Source organism: Podarcis bocagei (assembly GCF_964188305.1).
Source record: "Podarcis bocagei genome assembly, chromosome: 11".
In the NCBI taxonomy this organism is placed as follows: Eukaryota; Metazoa; Chordata; class Lepidosauria; order Squamata; family Lacertidae; genus Podarcis; species Podarcis bocagei.
Genome location: NC_138136.1, coordinates 40,204,963 through 40,221,363, shown reverse-complemented (window position 1 = coordinate 40,221,363; position 16,401 = coordinate 40,204,963). Strand labels below are relative to the sequence as shown.

General features: G+C 43.4%; 1 protein-coding gene across 6 annotated transcripts in view; it reads left to right on the top strand.

Moving 5' to 3' along the window:
* Positions 1-11,973, top strand: part of KIF2A (kinesin family member 2A) — a 50,182-nt gene extending 38,209 nt beyond the window's left edge. For 2 of the 6 annotated variants that reach the window (XM_081212809.1, XM_081212808.1), the window contains exons 15-21: positions 2,338-2,448; positions 4,021-4,088; positions 5,405-5,518; positions 6,102-6,252; positions 7,663-7,764; positions 8,352-8,487; positions 10,256-10,900. In XM_081212809.1, coding sequence (XP_081068935.1) covers positions 2,338-2,448; positions 4,021-4,088; positions 5,405-5,518; positions 6,102-6,252; positions 7,663-7,764; positions 8,352-8,487; positions 10,256-10,341 — 768 coding nt within the window. In that variant the 3' untranslated portion in view covers positions 10,342-10,900. Of the gene's footprint in view, positions 1-2,337; positions 2,449-4,020; positions 4,089-5,404; positions 5,519-6,101; positions 6,253-7,662; positions 7,765-7,881; positions 8,041-8,351; positions 8,488-10,255; positions 10,901-11,431 lie in introns of those variants that run through there. The other 4 variants (XM_081212812.1, XM_081212810.1, XR_014012862.1 and 1 more) reach the window with 3 other exon arrangements.
* The last annotated feature ends 4,428 nt before the right edge of the window (positions 11,974-16,401 follow it).

Here is a 16,401-nt window from a genome sequence, read left to right as displayed (position 1 = left end):
TGTTGCTCTGCTTTGTTTGTCATCTTCTAAATGTCATTAATTATATAGGGGAGCAAGAATAAGCAAGCAGCTACAGATGTTCCAAATTACTGTTGTCAGGAATAAATGGAATATTTCTAACTGAACTACTTAATCTTCATTTTCTGACAGTCTTTGTATCATGAGAAAACTAAAGGAGTTGAAAATCCTCCAGTTCATTTGTCAAAACATTTCAGTGCTTTTGAAATGTGGGCTTTGCCCCATTAGAAGTTGTCTGCGATGAGTTTCCCATTGTTGAAATATTTCAAAATCTGTTTACTGTAACCAAATAAGGGTTGCATAGTCAAATACTTAAGTATTACTAGTGAAGAAAGAATTATTATTTAAAAGTCATATTGTATTGCTGTTTCATAAGCCATGTCCTCTTCTAGGATTTCATCTTTAATCCTAAATGGAATATACAGTCATACCTCTAGTTGCGTTAGGTTCATGTTGCGGATTTTCGGGTTGCGAATGCGGCAAACCCGGAAGTGTATACTTCCGGGTTTCGCACATGCAGAAGTGTTCTGTGCACTTTGCGCATGCGCAGGAGCACTATTGCGTCATGCACAGAAGCGGTGCTCTACTTATGGATTTTTTGGGGTGCGAACAGCACCCCGGAACAGATCACGTCCATAAGTAGAGGTACCACTGTACTGTAAATGGCTGTAGCTCCATGGTAGATTATCTCCTTTGTGACCAGAAGGTTTCAGGTTCAGTCCCTGGCATATCCAGGTTGGGAAATACTTCCTGCCTGAAATCTGGGAGAATCACTGCTTGTCAGTTTATATCGTACCAGATGCATTGTTATCCTGTTGGACTGGTGCTAAGTTTATTGTGTCCTAAATGATCTTTAGTCTCTTACTGCAGCCTGCCTGCCTTATTGACCAAGCATTGAGGAGAGTGAGTCCATTGAGGTGCTGATAGTGTCTGGGTCCCCTGGCTGCTACCCTCCATCTCATTATAGCCTCCATGATTGGCCGTATAAGTGCATGCCTATTTTATGTGAGGTTCCTTGTGAAACACAGCTGTGGAACTGGGGAGCCCTCAGTCACTAGCTGGAGCAGAAAGATATGAGACGGGGGAGGCAGAACCTTTTAAGTTGGTTAGATAGGCTTGGGTGGGTATGAAGTCGTCCAGGGCTGCCTTTTGAGTAGGGTTTTTTGGGATTAAAGGGCCATTATTTCCAGGTCATGGAGCAGGATTGAAGGCCTATTCTGACCAAGGCAATTATTCCGTTGAAATAGCCCAGGCATAGGCAAACCCGGCCCTTCAGATGTTTTGGGACTACAACTCCCATCATCCCTAGCTAACAGGACCAGTGGTCAGGGATGATGGGAATTGTGGTCCCAAAACATCTGGAGGGCCACATTTGCCTATGCCTGAAATAGCCCTTTGTAAAACGTTTTGAGAACCATGGCGCAAAACTAGTCTGGTGTTCAAGCAATTTTATTTAACTTTTAAAAATGTTCATACATTTTCCTTTAAAAGTATTTTACTTTAGAGAGAAATAGCCAAAAATAAAAATTATTAGGTGAGGATAAAATTGATTAGTTTTTCCTTTCCTGGTTTGTTGCTCTATTAACATAAGCACTATCTGCTGGATCAGGTTAGCGGTGCTTTTAGTCCAGCATTCTGTTCTCACAGCAGCCAACCAGATTCTTATGGTTTCCCACAAACAGGAGCCTTCTCCCCTCCTGTGGTTTCTAGCCTTTGGTATTAAACCCTGCAGAATTAGAGCAGTGTTGGTAAGAACCTAACTAGCATAGAAAACCCTTGTGAGGCACAGTGGACACCCATTTCCCTTGGTTTACATTTTATACACAAAGAAACTATTAGCCTGGAGGATTTTTTAAATCTTTCTTTCTAAGCTGAGTACTGACCTAAAGATGTTTTTTTTTACAGAATGCTGAACAGCACCTACAGTAACAAACAATGTCGTATTAAGTGCTTTCTTCCTTAATCTCTGATACAAATAACTTGTCTGGTGCTGCAAGGCTCCAGAAGTAGTGAAGAACAGTAGCAATTAAAAGCACCTGCCCATAGCTCAACATGTCCATGAGAGTCTATAGTTAATATTGTGCTCAGACTTAAAACACAAACTCTAGCAGTGCCTAATTACAGTGTTTCAGTAGACTTAAGGTTTATTTGCATTTTTCTTAATTAGAAATACTGAAAACTGATGTAATATTTTAAGACTGGCTTAAACGAGAGCAACATGTCATCCAGTGTTTATCTGGTTTTGTTGGTTGCGCTTATATTAATATTTTTGCATGTGTCCTGTGGAGCAAGAAAACATAAACATGTTTACTCTTACAGGAGTGCATCAGAGCCTTAGGCCGAAATAAGCCTCATACTCCATTCAGAGCGAGTAAACTTACTCAGGTCCTAAGAGATTCATTCATAGGAGAAAACTCTCGCACCTGTATGGTAAGTTTAGTGTGTTGCATTGCTGTAGAAAACAACAACAATCTATTAGCAGTAGATCAACTTAAATACACCATAGGCCACATACAAAAGGGATGGAAAAGCCTGTATTCTCAGGTGGCACGCTAATCTTTAGATAGTGATCCTTAGCTGGAAGTCAGCACTGCTTCACAACCAGACCCATTGGTTCTCTCTTGATTATTTCCTTGGTCTTAAGCAGTGCTTTTTTTCTTTAAAAAATGTTTAGGTGTACTCCCATTTTGACTCAAAAAAAAATCACCATTTTATAGTTCAAATCAGGAAAAATAAATACAGTAAATGGACAAAAGTACAATGATTCACAAACTGTTTAGGGGTATGCGTACCCCTGCATACCCCCAGAAAAAAAGCACTGGTCTTAAGACTTGGATTTTAAAATACCATAAGAGATGTTTATAACCAGTGTGATCTTTCCCCTTGGGGCAGTTTGAAGATGGCTCCTTGATATGCTCAAGTGTCACAATATGGTTCCAAAAGCTACTTATCAGAATTAAGTTTATTGTATGGGAAGTGTTTATAGTCCTTAAGATTCCAGCAGATTCCATATGTTGTATTTGGCAGGTTCTGTTGGAATAACCTATTAGTCAATGTCATTTTATTTGTGGAAAAGGTACTTGTGGAGGTTATTCTGCTCTGCATATGCTAGTATCCCATTTCCAAATATGCCTTGTGCAAATTACTGTCCTGGTTACTTGTACATAGAGTAATACAGTTCAATCCAGCCCAAAATTGCATATGTATTTGTGACTGAGACACTGGGGTTAGAGAGACTATGGTTGCCCCTTATGTTTTACTGCAGTGAGACTACCAAGTGTCATGTGAAATTCATATGGAAGATGCTAACTTGGACAGCTGAACTTTAATTTTTCAATATTCTATATCCAAATTTAGTTTACGATTTTGTGTATGGTACTGACTGCCGTGTTGAAACTCAACTATACATTTTATTTAAATTGTAAAAGTTTGTGATTGTATTTATTTTGTTCCTGTTTTTGATAGTATTGTTATGGCAACTTGAATAACTAGGCCCTGTTTGTTTAAAACAAAATAAAGATAGCTGCCCATGCTATCTTACTGTCAACATTTTAATTATTCTGATTTAGAATTAATACTGTCTTCTTTCTCAAGGGTCACCAAATATTAATAATGATAAGAGGTGAAGAAATAAGTCAAGAAATAATAATTAAAGTGGAGACAAGTATTTATGTTTATTGCATATATCAATACCTGCTGGAAAGCAGTACTCTTCCCTGATTGGATTGGGTGGGAGAGATTGGAAATATAATGTATTAAAAAGATACCATGTTGTACGGATAGGTGCTCTAAAATGTGGATTCATTTAAAACTGAATATAGGTTAAACACATAATATGCATCACTTGGATATCAAGTGCTTACTTGAACACAATACTTAATATTTTCAGTGTGCATAAATTTAATAAATATTCCCTTCTTTTAAGTAATAATGCAGATTTGTGCATATGCTCTGTCCTGTGAATGTCCTTGAAAAATAACTTTTGATATCCTTTCCTCGCAGATTGCTACTATTTCTCCAGGGATGGCATCTTGTGAAAATACTCTAAACACACTAAGATATGCGAACAGGTATGAGAATTTATATTTATATCTTTGCATTCCCTAGCAGCATTCGAAACCTAGAAGTCTTTTTTTCAGGCTTCAACTTCCTCATACTTTCTGAACTGCTATGAGGAACTACATTTATACCAGTACGGTTCACAGTTGAAGATGGCTGGCCTAAACTTATGCAGAAGATCTGAAAACAGGTTCTCTCACCTGAAATTTCCAGATTACAGCTGAGCATCATCTCAGTTTGATTAATCTATCCGTTCAGTCTGGAAACAGGAGTATAGGTCTTGAGGTTATGACAATAATAGTGTAGAGTGCATTAGTGAGTAAATATCTGTCGGTGTCCTATAAATATAGCAACAAGCAGACTAAAATAAAAACCTATTTTTTAGTTAGGCCGGCATTTTAACTGAATTCTGATGTTAGTTTAAACCAATTATTATTTTCATTGTGTTGCATTTCTTGTACGCCACTTACAGACATTTATAACTAAGCATTATATAAATTGTTCAAATAAATAACAATTTAAAAGGCAGTAATAATTATTTATAAATAATGCCATTGATATATGTTTAGCATGTCTTTCTCTAAGGCAGCAGTGAATATTTGACCCTTAAATGCTGGGTTGTTTTTTAAAAAAAATATCACTTCTTTCAAAAGAAGAGCAGTTTACCTCTGGATCAGTCCTTGGATGAAATAACTGCAAATGTCAGTTGTTTTGTAGCAGGGTAGACATATTGTGATGTTCACCAAGACACTGGGCTTATATAGAAATACTGGCTTCTTTGACATGTCTTATAAATGTTCATGGAATTTGCTTATGTATTACACAATTTAGCTAGTAAGTAGTATACAAGTCTTTGTTTTTAATATACCACATTCCAAGCATTTATATTAATATAATAGTGGGAGACTTCTATGAATGAGCTGCATGACCACATAGTTTGTAAAGGGTGTGATTAGAATAATACTAAGACCTGGGTCATAGTAGTCTGCTAAAGCTGCAGTGATTTGTTTTTGTTCCTGAAGTTGTACAAAGTAAGCAACCCGTATGGTGCATTAGTGGGAATGTTGAACCTGGAACAATCTCCTTGCATTCCACCCAGCTCCATTCCACTCAGCTGTTGAAGGATGCCCTTGCTTAAGCCAACATCCTTTGACTTCAGTTTCCCATCTTGTAGTAATGACTATTTTCTCTTGGAGGATTTGCCAAGGTTTATTTATGCCCTAGCAAGCGTGTTGCATAACTGACTGATTAAATATTAGAGGTTGTGATTTCATTGTCCTTACAAGAACACTTTCTTTTAATTTGCTGCTGTATCTTGCTGCTGCAGAGTAAAGGAATTTGGAATTAGTCCTTCGGACATTCCCTTCTCACAGGGTAGTGGCAGTCGCTCTGATCTCTCTCCTTCCTATGAGTATGACGACTTTTCTCCTTCGATCACCAGGTCTACTTCATTCTTTACATGGACTCTCTATTTTCTTTTAGTGTTTTCCCCCCTCTTCAGCTGTGTAATTTTACAGACAAACCTTCACCTACTTTCCCTGTCTTGAGTCATCACCGCCTTTTTGTTTCCATTTTGTTTGACAGGTGGTGACACTGCATGGCCTGCAACTCATTTTCCCAATTATTATTCATCTTTTTTTCTTTTCAAACATTTCATGCCCAAGCTTGTTATTTCCCCTCATGTGTAAGATAGTGGTGATGTCAACTTTTGTAGTACTAGCAATTCTACATCTGAATAATTGAAGTGCAACACTGATTCACTTTTAAATGCATGTGAAATAATTATAGTATAAAATAATAAATGATTCAAACTCTTGCAAGAGCACAGTGTTTAATATTGTAATCATGTATATTGTGTTTGACTCCTCATATTAAGGGTACACTCCTATTAAGGATACATTCATTCATGATGTTGACATCACCATTATTTATGTGAATTGCCTGTGAATTGATGAAGGGTTTTTTTTTTCTGTACTAAATGAATGGTACTCGTTTTAAAATGAACACCTTCTTTGCAACTGTAGAGTAAAGGAACTGACAGTTGATCCCACTGGTGCTGGTGATATCCGTCCAATCATTCATCATGCTCCAAATCAGATTGATGACTTGGAGGCACAGTGGGGTGTCGGTAGTTCACCTCAGAGAGATGATCTCAAACTACTTTGTGAACAAAATGTGAGTATCTGGCAAACCTCAGTGGCTCTTATTGCAGTAGAAATGCAATGCAAACATTTAGCTGATTAGTATATGTATATAAAGTTGCTTGGTGTGTTGTAAGGATAGTCTAGACTCTTTCTCTATTAAATAAAAACTGAAACTAATCATGTTGCATACATTATTCTCCTGCATTATAGTGTGTTGACAGAAATGTCTTTCTAGATTTTGTTTCAGGTTTTGGAAGGGGCAGATATGACCAGCCAGACATGACTCTAAAGAGCATTCAGGATAGCTTATATCCATAGCAATAAAATGAATATAAACAAGTATGAAACATCCACTTATACTCTCAATTTTGTTCATACTCTCAACTTTAATAAACCACTATCATGTTATCCTCAGACATTACCTTCTGAACTTAAAAAACCCCAACTTCTCATGCTTTGCCCTCCTAAGCAAGGTGATCACAACCTTCTGACTATATACTTCCATGTTTCTGTATTTGAAATGAGAAACCAATATATCCTTAGTGAGATGGGGCTCCCTGTCTTGGGCTGCTTTCTGGGGGTTTTCCTGTTGTTATTGTGTCTCTCACAGCTACAATAAACCTACCATTAAAATTATGGACTGGTCATTTCTTCATCAGAGGGCAAACGGGCAAATTTAGCAGCGGATCAAATACTTCCCCCCCTCACTGTAGATCCCACCTTAATTCTGTACATGCCACCTGAATTCATGGACACTGAACACTGTAGATCCCACCTGAATTCATGGAACTCAAGGTGGCCCACATGTGGCGGTCACTCATCCAGACACTGTCCAAACCTGCCTAGCTTCAACAAGGTGGTGTCCTCCAGACCATTCAAATAATTTGCTAGACTAAGCTCTTTGGAGCTTCTTTCTCACCATTTATATTTCATGGGCAGATAAATGCTATTGCTTCTGTATGGAAGAATATTTTAGTGGCCCTTTGGAGTAACAATATACTATTACTGAACTTGGCATTTTAGTCAGTAAACAAAGGGCATTTGGGGCAACCATCAGTTTTTGCTGTTGTGTGGGATTCACTAGAGATTTTATTTTTGTTAGGCTCTCCTGGAGATGCCTTGCCTATACAAACCAATCTCTTTCTCTGAATTGATTCAGGTTACCATGTTTTGTTACCTTCTTTTTTCACGTTTTGTTTCCTTGTGTATTCTTGTAATTGCTCATTTTTTTTTCTTTTTCTCAACTGAAGTGTATCCCAAAACTGGACTGCACTCCATACATTGTAATAAATTTATGAATTAGCCTTGTTCAAGAGAACATAAGCACTTGTCTTGCAGAGTCATGGATCAGTGTTCTTCAACATGCTGCTTTCTGTTAGCTTCTGTTATCAAAATCTTTTTTGAAAAGTAGAATTATATTGAGCTTCATTGTTTTTAAAAGGAGGAAGAAGTATCGCCACAGTTGTTTACTTTCCATGAAGCTGTATCACAGATGGTGGAAATGGAAGAGCAAGTTGTAGAAGACCACAGAGCTGTCTTCCAGGTAAACGTGGAGCGCTGATTAATACAGAGGCTGGGATCCGAAGAACTGTTGAGCACTGTGCAACCATGGGGCCTTTGGGCTTGTTTTTCTGAAGCTACAACTTCTCTCATCCCATAGGGCAAGGTTCCATTGACACTGAAGAGATTTTCAGAAACAGTTAATGATTGGGCATTGGAATTGGCACTGGGCATGTTCAAGCCCTTAGAAGTGTTTAAGTAGTATTTTTTATGTTGGTCAAACTTCCCAGTTGGGGCAATAAAAATGTTTTGAAAAGAACTACAAACAACTTGCGGTTTTTGTGCAGTTTTCCTAATGCTTATTTTTTCCAGAGTGTCTTTGCAGCTTGATAGTTGTATAAACTGCTTCATCCCTGATTCCTAGTCTTTATCTGAAACACACTGAAGCTTCTTGGAAATCATTGAAACAGAAAACTGTTTGTATTTGATATTTATAAAAAGGTTCCATCATAGGAATGTTTGTTGAACTTATCAAAATTGTTTTGTTAATTTTGGCAAGTTTGGCATTGCACTCCACAATTTGTTGCCTGCAAATTGATTGTTGTATGTTCTATCTTTGGTTTTTATTAGGAATCTATTAGGTGGCTAGAAGATGAAAAAGCTCTCTTGGAAATGACAGAAGAAGTAGACTATGATGTGGATTCATATGCTACACAACTTGAAGCAATCCTAGAACAAAAAATTTACATTTTGACTGAGCTTCGGGGTAGGTGTTTATACCTGCTTAGATATACTTCTTAGATATTGAAGAATTTGTTGAAAGTGACAAGTGGCTTGTGGTTAGCATTTAATGGGTTTCAAGATTTATATATTTTTCACAGGCCAGTTTTAGTAGGGGGAGAAAATCAATTGATATTGACAGCCATATAGTGGTTTATAAAGCAAATCTGAGGAGCTAAAATTTCTAAGCATTTTGATATGTAAAGTATAGTAGTGTAGGATGTGATCTCATTTTGATTACTGCTGCAGAATTAAAGGATAGCAATGCATCATCTATTTCTATCTGCTGTGGTCCATTGCAGCCTTTCTTTAGACTTGCTTTATAAAGAAACGCCTGGTTTCTTAAATCTCTAGTGAGCAAATTTCAATTTGCATCTATTGCTGCTTCTAATTTCATTACTGGTCCTGATGAACACAACAACAACAACAACAAATCCGTTTATTGTGAGGACCATGCCTGTACACAAACATCAACACAACAATAGTTAAAAATATTAAAATTCATTAGATACTATGCCAACAAAACCTTCATCCCACAAAATAGAAAGAGAGGAAAAACAAGCAACGAGTTAAACAGACGATGAAGGGGTCTTTACATTGTCATCCATAAATCTTTCCCTGGCTTTCATGGCCTTCATCACAAAAACCGCTACCACATGGGTAATACGTGGGTTTGCATCAACTAACAAAAATTTTACTCTATCTTCAGGATTGGTTATAGAGTCGGGTATAATTTGCAGCAATGCGTCTCTAAAGCCCGAATAGATGGGGCAATAGAGGAGGTAATGTGTAAGATCCTCTTTAATTTTCATAAGGCAAGGGCATAAACGATGTTCTACTGGGGTTTTTGTGAATCTACCGGTCAGATATGCAGTTGGCAATGTTTGAAACCGTGCCATAGTGAAAGCTCTCCGAAGGGTGGGATCAGTGATCTCCGCCAAGTAGTTGGCACAGATTTTAACTGCTTTTACTCGGGGAAACCAGTAGGAAAACCCAGAGTTCTTTATCTTTGTGGAGTCCAAGAAGGCGTCTTTTTCAAAGATCCATTCCCGAACTTTATCTGGGCTCCACAATTTGAGGGTATTAAACTCAGGTAGATTGTATCTGGATAGGATATCTAGTAGGTTTTTACGCCAAGTAGTATTATTTTGTAATGATACAAAGGCTTGTTTAGCCAATAAGGTGTTCGGGGCATCTGCGAGGTTGGTGAAGAAACGCAGGAATCTTAAGTGGGCCCTGGCAGACACAGAAGGTAATCCTACTTCCACTCTTAGGAGAGCTGCCGGAGTACTCTGAGGGAGGCCTAGAATTCTTCTGAGGTAAAAATTTTGGAAGATTTCAAGCCGTTCTAACAGCTTCTGATTCCATCCCCAGAGTTCTACTCCATACAACATCCTGATGAACACATGTTCTTCAGACTTTAAATCTTGATCCAGACATTGGAAGAACTGCTGAAAGAGCATACCAAGCTCTTTGGTGCAGTTGTCCTGCTTTGATTGTATCTGTCTTAAAACAAAGTTGTCAGAATGGAAAGCTCAGTTTCCACTTGATCCAAAGTGGAATTGGTACTGTGTGTTGCATGATTACACCTCTGTGTGTTCTATTTATTTACACATAATTTTATATGTTGCCTTTCTACGTTGACACATTCAAGGCAATTTCCAATAATAAAAGAGACTATGCCTCAAGGTCTGGGTACAGGAATCGTGCTAAAATTATTCAGCTGATAACTGACTTTCCTTTCTTGTTTTAAGATAAAGTGAAATCCTTCCGCACAGCGCTACAGGAGGAGGAGCACGCCAGTAAACAGATCAATCCGAAGAGACCACGTGCCCTTTGAGGCAATCTTCTGCTGCTAAAGGATGCCTGAGCCTTCATTGCTGTACCACCCTGTTGGTTGGAAATGAAGCTCTAAGAAGTCAACTACTTGAAAGAGCGAAAACTTTTGAAGTGTCTGTGGAAATGCCCCGTTTCTTCTTCCCCTGGCTGACATTTCAGTTGTGTGGAACACTCCTAAGATGTCTGCAAAATGCTTCTAGACCAGATAGCACAACCAGGCAGGTTTTGGAGATGGGAAGCACTTTTTGTTTCAAATGTTTTAACTTACTCAAAATTGTGAATTTTGTTTTGGAAATATTTGCCAATTTTTTTAAATAATGAAGTAAAATGGTGGACTTGTAAAAAGAAAATTCACAGTATTTTGTTTCACTTATGTCAAGTTTTGTTGCAAAGAACAGCTGTGCAGTTTTGTATTTGCATGCATGCCCACCTCATCCGTGATTGTATATACCTCCTCTTCTAGACAGCTGTGCTCACCTCTTCCCATTTGTGCCTTGACCAAGGCGACTTGACCCTATACGTCCTCTCTAAAGCACAGCCTTAATAAATGACATTCCTTATTTGTCAATGTAAATTACTTTTATTGTGTGTACATTTTAATGTGTGTTTGGGTTTTCATTTTTCGTGACTAGTTCTTCATTTCACGGTATGTGCCATATCATTGACCTGGAATTAAAAACATGTTGGTGTGGATTGACGGCAAGCCATTCCATTTCCCCCTGTAAAAATCTGGAATCATGATTTATTTCAGTTACCATGAAGAGTCTCTATCATTTTCTTTGTAAAGAACAAATCTATAAATTAGTGGATGTATAATAAAAGGTAATTGATTATGAAGGAGAGTTGTATCTTAGGATAATACAGATATACGGTATGTGTGCTAGTGTGATGTCAGAATAAGGTGCAATCGAATCTCTGCATATGGGTAGGAAAGGTATCCAATGACTAGGATACCAAAGTAACCCTGTCACGTACTACTAAAATTGGCTTCTGATGCATGGGAGTTTACATGTGCATTAACTGTAGTCCGCAGGTAGTTAGTACTGTTGCTTTAAAAGAAAGTAGCTAATGCATATTTTCCATTTGTACAGTGCCATCAGCTGAAAAGTGAGGTGAATTTGTACCATTTGAGGATTTGCACAATAAACTCCACAAAACTTTACTGATGCTGAAGAAATTCCACAATGATGCCTGAAAACTTCACAAATGGCACTGTGTGTCCAGCACTTTTTAAGATGGTGGCACTTCAATTATTTTTGCAAATTGATATAAAAAAATTACCCTTTATATGTATTTTTTTTTTTGTCAGATGAATTGTAGACCTCTCTAGGAGTTCTCCCTATTCCCAAGATAGATTCCAGGTGCCCATATCAACAACAGACATTCCTTGGAACTGTTTCATAGTTTGTTTCTGGAACATAAGCCCATCTGTGCTGTGGCTGAGGGAAATAAAGGGAAAGCAATGAGAAGAGAGCTTAAATGAGCCAGAGTTTCTCAGTATTCAACATAATCCCCATAGAAAGGTAGCCCCTTGTCATATCATGGTGACAAAGCGCCTGTCTGTAAACATGAAAACTGAAACAGCAATGTAGATTTTACACAATGTGTTTAATAAATTTAACTGAAATATAAATTAGAGATGAGAATTTTACTTCTATACAACTTTTTGTAAAATGTCTTCTTTTGTAGCTGCATCCTACTGTTAGGATATTTTAGAAAAGATTCATGGAAAATCCTTGCTTCAGGAAATTGTGATTCTGTTCAGCTTTGCCTTACATCAAGCTATATCACTGGTGACACGCTACCTCTTACAGCATATTGTAAAGATGCAAGCTAGGAAATACATGTCTATGTGGGGAAGTATGTGTCCCCAAAAGAGATGCAATTCCTCAGCTGCCTTCAGATGGCACCATAATTAGAAGAGACACAAGCTTTTCTCTTACCTCTAACCCATCTCTCCTTAAAAAAGCAGATCTGCCTGGAGCAATTGACTTGACCCTATCTGCGATATACAGTGGTGCCTCGCAAGACGAAATTAATTCGTTCCGCAATTCTCTTCGTCTTGCGGTTTTTTCGTCTTGCGATGCACGGTTTCCCATAGGAATGCATTGAAAATCAATTAATGCGTTCCTAGGGAAACCGACTTCAGACCAGGTCCGGGGACAGCCTGTCCCCGGACCTCTTCTGAAGGCTGGGGGGGGGGACAAGGGCTTTTCTTCCCACCCCCAGCATTTTAAAAAACCCTGGGACAGCGGAGGACTTCTCCGCTGTGCGGGGCTATCTTAAAATGCTGGCGGGCGGCATTTTAAAATCGCTCCGGACAGCGGAGGACTTCTCCGCTGTCCGGGGCGATTTAAAAGCCCCTGGGAAGGCAGGCAGGGGGGACAAAGACTTTCGCCCCCTGCCCGCCTTCAGAAGGTGTTCCCGCCCCCCGCCCCACTTCGGAACAGCTTTCCGAAGTGGGGCGGATGGGGCAGGTGTCCCCGCCCCCCCGCCCCACTTCGGAACAGCTTTCCGAAGTGGGGCAGCGGGGCCAGGTGTTCCCGCCCCCCCCTCCCCACTTCGGAAGAGCTTTCCGAAGTGGGGCGGCGGGGCCAGGTGTTCCCGCCCCCCTCCCCACTTCGGAAGAGCTTTCCGAAGTGGGGCGGCGGGGCCAGGTGTTCCCGCCCCCCCACTTCGGAAGAGCTTTCCGAAGTGGGGCGGCGGGGCCAGGTGTTCCCGCCCCCCCTCCCCACTTCGGAAGAGCTTTCCGAAGTGGGGCGGCGGGGCCAGGTGTTCCCGCCCCCCCTCCCCACTTCGGAAGAGCTTTCCGAAGTGGGGCGGCGGGGCCAGGTGTTCCCGCCCCCCCGCCCCACTTCGGAAGAGCTTTCCGAAGTGGGGCGGCGGGGCCAGGTGTTCCCGCCCCCCCTCCCCACTTCGGAAGAGCTTTCCGAAGTGGGGCGGCGGGGCCAGGTGTCCCCGCCCCCCCGCCCCACTTCGGAACAGCTTTCCGAAGTGGGGCGGCGGGGGCAGGTGTCCCCGCCCCCCCTCCCCACTTCGGAAGAGCTTTCCGAAGTGGGGCGGCGGGGCCAGGTGTCCCCGCCCCCCCTCCCCACTTCGGAAGAGCTTTCCGAAGTGGGGCGGCGGGGCCAGGTGTCCCCGCCCCCCCGCCCCACTTCGGAACAGCTTTCCGAAGTGGGCCGGCGGGGCCAGGTGTCCCCGCCCCCCCGCCCCACTTTGGAACAGCTTTCCGAAGTGGGCCGGCGGGGCCAGGTGTCCCCGCCCCCCCGCCCCACTTCGGAACAGCTTTCCGAAGTGGGGCGGCGGGGGCAGGTGTTCCCGCCCCCCCTCCCCACTTCGGAAGAGCTTTCCGAAGTGGGGCGGCGGGGCCAGGTGTCCCCGCCCCCCCGCCCCACTTCGGAACAGCTTTCCGAAGTGGGGCGGCGGGGCCAGGTGTTCCCGCCCCCCTCCCCACTTCGGAAGAGCTTTCCGAAGTGGGGCGGCGGGGCCAGGTGTCCCCGCCCCCCCGCCCCACTTCGGAACAGCTTTCCGAAGTGGGGCGGCGGGGCCAGGTGTCCCCGCCCCCCCTCCCCACTTCAGAAGAGCTTTCCGAAGTGGGGCGGCGGGGCCAGGTGTCCCCGCCCCCCCTCCCCACTTCGGAAGAGCTTTCCGAAGTGGGCCGGCGGGGCCAGGTGTCCCCGCCCCCCCGCCCCACTTCGGAACAGCTTTCCGAAGTGGGCCGGCGGGGCCAGGTGTCCCCGCCCCCCCGCCCCACTTCGGAACAGCTTTCCGAAGTGGGCCGGCGGGGCCAGGTGTTCCCGCCCCCCCCTCCCCACTTCGGAAGAGCTTTCCGAAGTGGGGCGGCGGGGCCAGGTGTTCCCGCCCCCCTCCCCACTTCGGAACAGCTTTCCGAAGTGGGGCGGCGGGGCCAGGTGTCCCCGCCCCCCGCCCCACTTCGGAACAGCTTTCCGAAGTGGGGCGGCGGGGCCAGGTGTCCCCGCCCCCCCTCCCCACTTCGGAAGAGCTTTCCGAAGTGGGGCGGTGGGGCCAGGTGTCCCCGCCCCCCCGCCCCACTTCGGAACAGCTTTCCGAAGTGGGGCGGCGGGGCCAGGTGTTCCCGCCCCCCTCCCCACTTCGAAAGAGCTTTCCGAAGTGGGGCGGCGGGGCCAGGTGTTCCCGCCCCCCCTCCCCACTTCGGAAGAGCTTTCCGAAGTGGGGCGGTGGGGCCAGGTGTTCCCGCCCCCCCTCCCCACTTCGGAAGAGCTTTCCGAAGTGGGGCGGCGGGGCCAGGTGTCCCCGCCCCCCCGCCCCACTTCGGAACAGCTTTCCGAAGTGGGGCGGCGGGGGCAGGTGTCCCTGCCCCCACTCCCCACTTCGGAACAGCGTTTTAAAATGCTGGGGGTCGGGAGCGAAGCGCTGCCGACCCCCAGCATTTTAAAATCTCCCCGTGTCCCGGGGAGGTTTTAAAATGCTGGGGGTCGGCACCACTTCGCTCCCGACCCCCAGCATTTTAAAATCTTCCCAGGACACGGGGAGATTTTAAAATGCTGGGGGTCTGCAGCGCTTCGCTCCCGACCCCCAGCATTTTAAAATCTTCCCAGGACACGGGGAGATTTTAAAATGCTGGGGGTCTGCAGCGCTTCGCTCCCGACCCCCAGCATTTTAAAATCTTCCCAGGACACGGGGAGATTTTAAAATGCTGGGGGTCTGCAGCGCTTCGCTCCCGACCCCCAGCATTTTAAAATCTTCCCAGGACACGGGGAGATTTTAAAATGCTGGGGGTCTGCAGCGCTTCGCTCCCGACCCCCAGCATTTTAAAATCTTCCCAGGACACGGGGAGATTTTAAAATGCTGGGGGTCAGCAGCGAACGCTTCGCTCCCGCCCGCCAGCATTTTAAGATCGCCCAGGGCAGGCGGGGGGGGGGGAGGCAGGCGGGGGGGGGAAGCAAAGACTTTTGCCCCCCGCCGGCCTTCAGAAGAGGTCCTCTTCTGAAGGCCGGCTGTGGGCGAAAGTCTTTGCTCCTGACCGCCAGCATTTCCCTATGGGCTTTCGTCTTGCGATGCAAGCCCATAGGGAAATTCGTCTTGCGAAGCGCCTCCAAAACAGAAAACCCTTTCGTCTTGCGGGTTTTCCGTCTTGCGAGGCATTCGTCTTGCGGGGTACCACTGTATAAGAAGGAAGTCTTCCTTGATCTGAAAGGAGGACACTTATTAGTTCCTCTGAAAAGAAAACTAATGAAGTAAATGTGCTTTCCAAAGGAGGAGTTATCTCTTGTCATGTGAATATTCTGCCTTGAAATCACTTATTGGAATGGAATGAGGTATTTTACTAGTCAAATGTAAGACCAGCTATGAGGACTATCAGATGCTGGTGGTGCCATGATAATCTTATACAGTGGTACCTCGGGTTACATATGCTTCAGGTTACAGACTCCGCTAACCCAGAAATAGTACCTCAGGTTAAGAACTTTGCTTCCGGCAGCCCCATTAGCCAAAGTGGTGCTTCAGGTTAAGAACAGTTTCAGGTTAAGAACGGACCTCCGGAACGAATTAAGTACGTAACCAGAGGTACCACTGTATGCAGTTTCTACACAAATTCCTTACCACAAGGAAGAACCAAGCCGACTGGTTGTTCATTTATAATTCTTTCTTAACCATGGATGGAATATCAAGTTGCACTGTGTTGTTGGTTTCCACAAGCTGCCTGCATTTGACTTGGTCCAGATATACAAAACCTCAAGGAGTTGTATCTTCTTTTACTAAACTGCATATTCAGGGGTCACATTAGGAATCTGAAAGAGCATGGATACCTCTTGATGTAACTCATACACACATCTACTAAACTTGTAAGTTTATGCTACTTCAGGTAAGAAACTAGCAAAATGGAGATGAGTCTTGAAGCCAATGTGCACAACCCACCACATCACAGATCAGTGGCTTAGAGTTGAGGTGCTTGTAAATGTTGAATGTTTGTAGAAAACACTGATACAAAAAGCATTGTTTATTGCAATGCACCGTCTAAGAATGACTACAGAACTTGACACACACACAAAATCTAAGGAGTGGGTTTGACAATTAAGAG